General features: G+C 35.2%; 1 protein-coding gene and 1 non-coding gene across 2 annotated transcripts; both read left to right on the top strand.

The window, feature by feature from the left end:
* Positions 1–431: 431 nt before the first annotated feature.
* Positions 432–505, top strand: TRNAM-CAU. The gene has a single exon. It is a non-coding gene; the product is annotated as a tRNA-Met (tRNA).
* Positions 506–1377: 872 nt separating this feature from the next.
* On the top strand, positions 1378–4391 carry LOC112507090 (3-deoxy-manno-octulosonate cytidylyltransferase, mitochondrial-like). Its single transcript, XM_025111503.1, has 8 exons — positions 1378–1690; positions 2005–2050; positions 2760–2846; positions 2938–3062; positions 3286–3425; positions 3520–3571; positions 3663–3773; positions 4038–4391. The coding sequence occupies exons 1-8, from the start codon at positions 1493–1495 to the stop codon at positions 4128–4130; spliced, it is 852 nt and encodes a 283-aa protein (XP_024967271.1). The 5' UTR covers positions 1378–1492; the 3' UTR covers positions 4131–4391.
* Positions 4392–4640: the final 249 nt, after the last annotated feature.

Here is a 4640-nt window from a genome sequence, read left to right as displayed (position 1 = left end):
ATCACAACTATTTTAAATATTAAAATAATAAATAAAAAATTAATTATACTTAAATCACAAAAGATATAAATATAAAAAATCATGAATAAATACATTAATTAAAGAATTAGAGCATTTCCAAAAGATGTTTCAGTTCGTCAGGTTGTCTCTTGCCTGCCTATGGATTCAGCAGCAGTTTGAAAAGTTAACCTATTCGGGAATCTCCGGATCTATGCTTATTTTCAACTCCCCAAAGCATCTAAGAAATAGTGAGAATTCTTGATCTCTCTCAATATCTCTTTTAATTCTAAAATCCAGAACTTGAATTCATGTTCTGTCATTAAATTCCTCCTGATTTATTAGAACTAAAAGAATTCCATTTAAGCATCTCATTGCTTTMGTTGAAAGATTCCATTTGAATTGGAATCTGGTCATTCACTATGACTCGCTAAGCATCCATGGCTGAATGGTTAAAGCACCCAACTCATAATTGGCGAATTCGTAGGTTCAATTCCTACTGGATGCACGCGAATGGGACCTTCCAATAAGTCTATTGGAATTAATTATGTATCAATGAAATCTCATCATCCATACATAACGAATTGATGTGGTATATTCATATCATACTATATGAACARTAAGAATTAGTAGTCTTATTGAGACTAGAACTCATAGGGAATCAAATCGATTTATGGATGGAATCAGGTAGGGGTTCTCAAAAAACCGATCAATCTGATCAACCCAACCCAACATAACGAGAAATAACTCAACCCGAAGCAACCCGATGTCTAATCAAGTTGTGAAATTTTCAAACCGTAGGTATTGGGTTGATATTATGTTGTTATTATTTGAACCCAACCGAACCCAATGAACCCGATATTTTTTTATTTCTTAAATTTAATATGATCGTTAAATTTCTATTAATATATATATTAGACAGTTACACTATCACGCAGGCTCTTCATATACACATATTTTCAATCTATTCAATCTCTATATAACTCATTTGTATATATGTTCAGTAACTATGAACATATATATGTAAATTGAGAAAATTAATTGAATGTGATATACGTAAGAAGTATGAATAAGTTGTATCAAATGGTTGATGATGAAGAGAAATTATGAATAGAAAAATAACATATTCAAGGTTAGAAGAATATTTTAATGTATCAAAGTATCAACCCGACCAACCCGTACGGATTGGTTTGGGTTAAAAAAATTTAAACCGCAAGCATTAGATTGAATTATTCAAATGTCTTCAACTCAATCAACCCAACCCATGAACACCCCCTATAATCAATTATGCGGTATTTACGGACAAAAGTATTTTGTTATTGTTAAAAAAAAATTCTCTTTTTTCCCTCTACAGATGTCGGTGTATTAATTTGGGGCAAAAAGCAATGTGAAAGGTGAGCAACCACAAATAAACAACTCATCTACATACATATACGCAATGATCAGCCATGATCGACTACAACTGTACTAGATCTTCTCGCCCGGATCATTTCTGATGTCGACCAAAGCATGGATTCTGCACGGCGTCGCCGCCGCCGCCGCTCTAGCCGTCGGTGCTCACGCTTATTTCTATTACCGCCGATCTGTCACCATGTTTCGGAGTCGAGTAGTCGGCATAATTCCTGCCCGGTTCGCTTCTTCTCGTTTCCAGGGCAAACCCCTCGTTGATATCCTTGGCAAACCCATGATCCAGGTTACGTTTTGCTCACCAGCTCTTGAAATTGTTTGATTTCTTTAAATCCTGAATCCGAAATTCGTATGATTGTTAAATTTCTAGTGCGAGTCTTCACATTTTGAGCATTTGTTCTTGAATTATTAGTTGGATTAGGATTTAGGGTTTAATTGTACCATCGAGATGCCGAATCTAAGCTCATAAGTTTAAATTATTACTAAATTCTCAAAAAAAAAAATCATAACAAATCTGCATTGTGGTTGATACTAATTGCGTAGATGCAACCGAATGGAATTATTACCTCACAATTTAGGTGTTCCGTTTACTTTTAACAGAGAACATGGGAAAGAGCAAAGTTGGCAACGACATTGGACTGTGTTGGTAAGTATTTGAGCTTAGTTTCGAATTTGGTTCTTGAAATTCTTGATTTGCTCTAATTTTCGGGTTCTGGGGGATAAAATGCTTGATTGTTCAATGAATATTCTCATTGAATTACCACAGAATTAAACTTAAAAATAGATCTCCATGGTTTATTATCAGCTGCTTGTGATGGTTCCTTGAAAGAAAGTTTTGGTTTGATTTGTACCTAAATTTCATGGCTTCTAGATATAATTCAAATTTGTTATGAAATAATATGTTGATGAATCCTTCGATACGCAGTTATGGAGGTTCTTCTTAAGCCTTTCGAACTATCCTCTCCCAATTGGTAAATGCTGTAGTTCCTGTTTGAATTAGATTTGTAATGGAAAAGATGCCGTTGTCGCTTCCTCTTTCCAGATTTTATGTTAAAAAAGAATTTTTTTTGTTAATCGTGGGTGTCCGGGCCAGCTTGAACGTATCTGGAGTAATACTATGGGACCCTGAAGATAACAACTAGGAGAATCCCTTATCCCTTATGGGTCTTTGAAGATAACAACCAAGAAAATCTCTGGTGGTCATGAGGAGACTCGAACTGGCGATATGTGAGGAGAAGTCCTCGGGCGTAGCCTTTATAATGACAACGAAAAGACAAATTTCTGGGTAGTTTCCATGTGAGAAGCCGAGTGATATTTGACTTTGGTAGCTAAACTGAGCATCGCTATTTTTGTAGTTGTGGCAACGGATGATGAAAAGATTGCAGAGTGCTGTCGGGGATTTGGTGCTGATGTTATAATGACTGCAGAATCCTGCAGAAATGGTACGAAATCATGTATATGGTTGTCAAGTGAGTTTTAATAATCTGGATTAGAAAATAAACAGACAATATTATTTGTTTGCATCAATTGTAGGTGCTGAGAGGTGTAGTGAAGCACTTCAAAAGCTCGGGAAAAAGTACGACATTGTTGTCAATATTCAAGGAGATGAACCTCTTATCGAGCCTGAAATAATCGATGGGATTGTGAGAGCTCTTCAGGTATCACTCACTCACTTCATCATCCTGATCAAATTCTTCAAATTTTGCACAAAAAATTTAAATTCTTAAACCCTAGATCCACTTATTAGGGATTGGTATTCTTGCAACATAATTCTTGAAAGTAAGAAAGAACAGTAAACCGTCTTCTTGCAGCATAGTTCTTGCATCGAGAAGGGTTCGTTTAATCTTTATGTTAAAATATATTGACTTGTACTGTTTGCAGACCACCCCGGATGCAGTTTTCAGCACGGCAGTCACATCTTTGAAACCGGAAGATGCTTTTGATCCAAATCGTGTGAAATGTGTGGTTGATAACCGTGGTTATGCAATCTACTTTTCTCGAGGGCTGGTACCTTTTAACAAGTTCGTGCATTCGATTGTCTTAAACATCTTCTCGTTCTTTTCCAATGTGTTATTCCCAATATTTAGCGGCTTTGTTCGTTCCTTCTTGGTGCAGGTCAGGGAAGACCAACCCTAAATTCCCATATAATCTTCATCTTGGCATTCAGGTACCCACAAAAAAAGACACAATTTTTTCATGAATGTTCATAAATTCAGTACCTTTTGAAGTGAATTAATGGCAGGGTTTTGGTTTTTTAGAGCTATGATTCGGAGTTTCTGAAAATTTATCCGGATCTTACACCGACTCCATTGCAACTAGAAGAAGATTTGGAGCAACTTAAAGTTCTTGAAAACGGATACAAGATGAAGGTGTTTGCTTGTTTCCCTTTTGGTTTTTTGGTGAAATTTACATAAATAGCTAAAGCGTGGTTTCACTTTTTAGCCATTTTCCAACCCAAATTCATTTTTTAGCCATTTTTTTAACCTACACTTTTTACCCAATCCTTACGTAAGATAGGCTAAAAAGTGAATTTGGGTAAGAAAATGGCTAAAAAGTGAAACCCTATTTGCTGATTGGCTACTTCTATCAATTTGTTCAAAATCTGATGAAAGCATGAATGTGAGTGTTTGCAGGTGATAAAAGTGGATCATGATGCTCATGGTGTGGATACTCCTGAAGATGTTGCCAAGATTGAAAGTTTTATGAGGGAAAGAAACTTGTCTTAGCTTCCACACCACCAAAATCTTGAACATTTCTTTAAACCCGTATTCCAAAATGCCGATCTGTTACAAAACTTTATCATATCCGACTCTTTTTGTCACACTTTTCACGAACTGGGGTTCTTCAGGGTAGAGGTAAGATCTGACTATATCTTTAACTAGTTTGGCTCATCTTTCATCTGTTTTTCCACTATTTATTTATTTATTTGTTTCAATTTTTCACAAGTGTAATTAGGTCCGATTGTAGCATGTATCGAAACTTGAATGGTGTTCCACATATCATTTATTTGCGTAATATATACTATATATCTATACTATATTATAAAGCATTTGGCTAAAACTCTTAAAAACTCTTAAAACTCTTAAACTCTTAAAAACTCTTAAAACTCTTAAACTCTTAAAAACTCTTAAACTCGTTCATCCCTATCCGATTTCATCTCATATTTGAATTCGTGTAACTAACTGCAGATAAACACAATCAAATACAGGATAAACATCTCATTTTAAATATAAAAA

The sequence above is a fragment of the Cynara cardunculus genome (assembly GCF_001531365.2).
Source record: "Cynara cardunculus var. scolymus isolate 2C chromosome LG 2, CcrdV1, whole genome shotgun sequence".
Lineage (NCBI taxonomy): Eukaryota > Viridiplantae > Streptophyta > Magnoliopsida > Asterales > Asteraceae > Cynara > Cynara cardunculus.
Note: the sequence above shows the minus strand (reverse complement) of the source record. Positions and strands in the feature narration are given on the sequence as shown.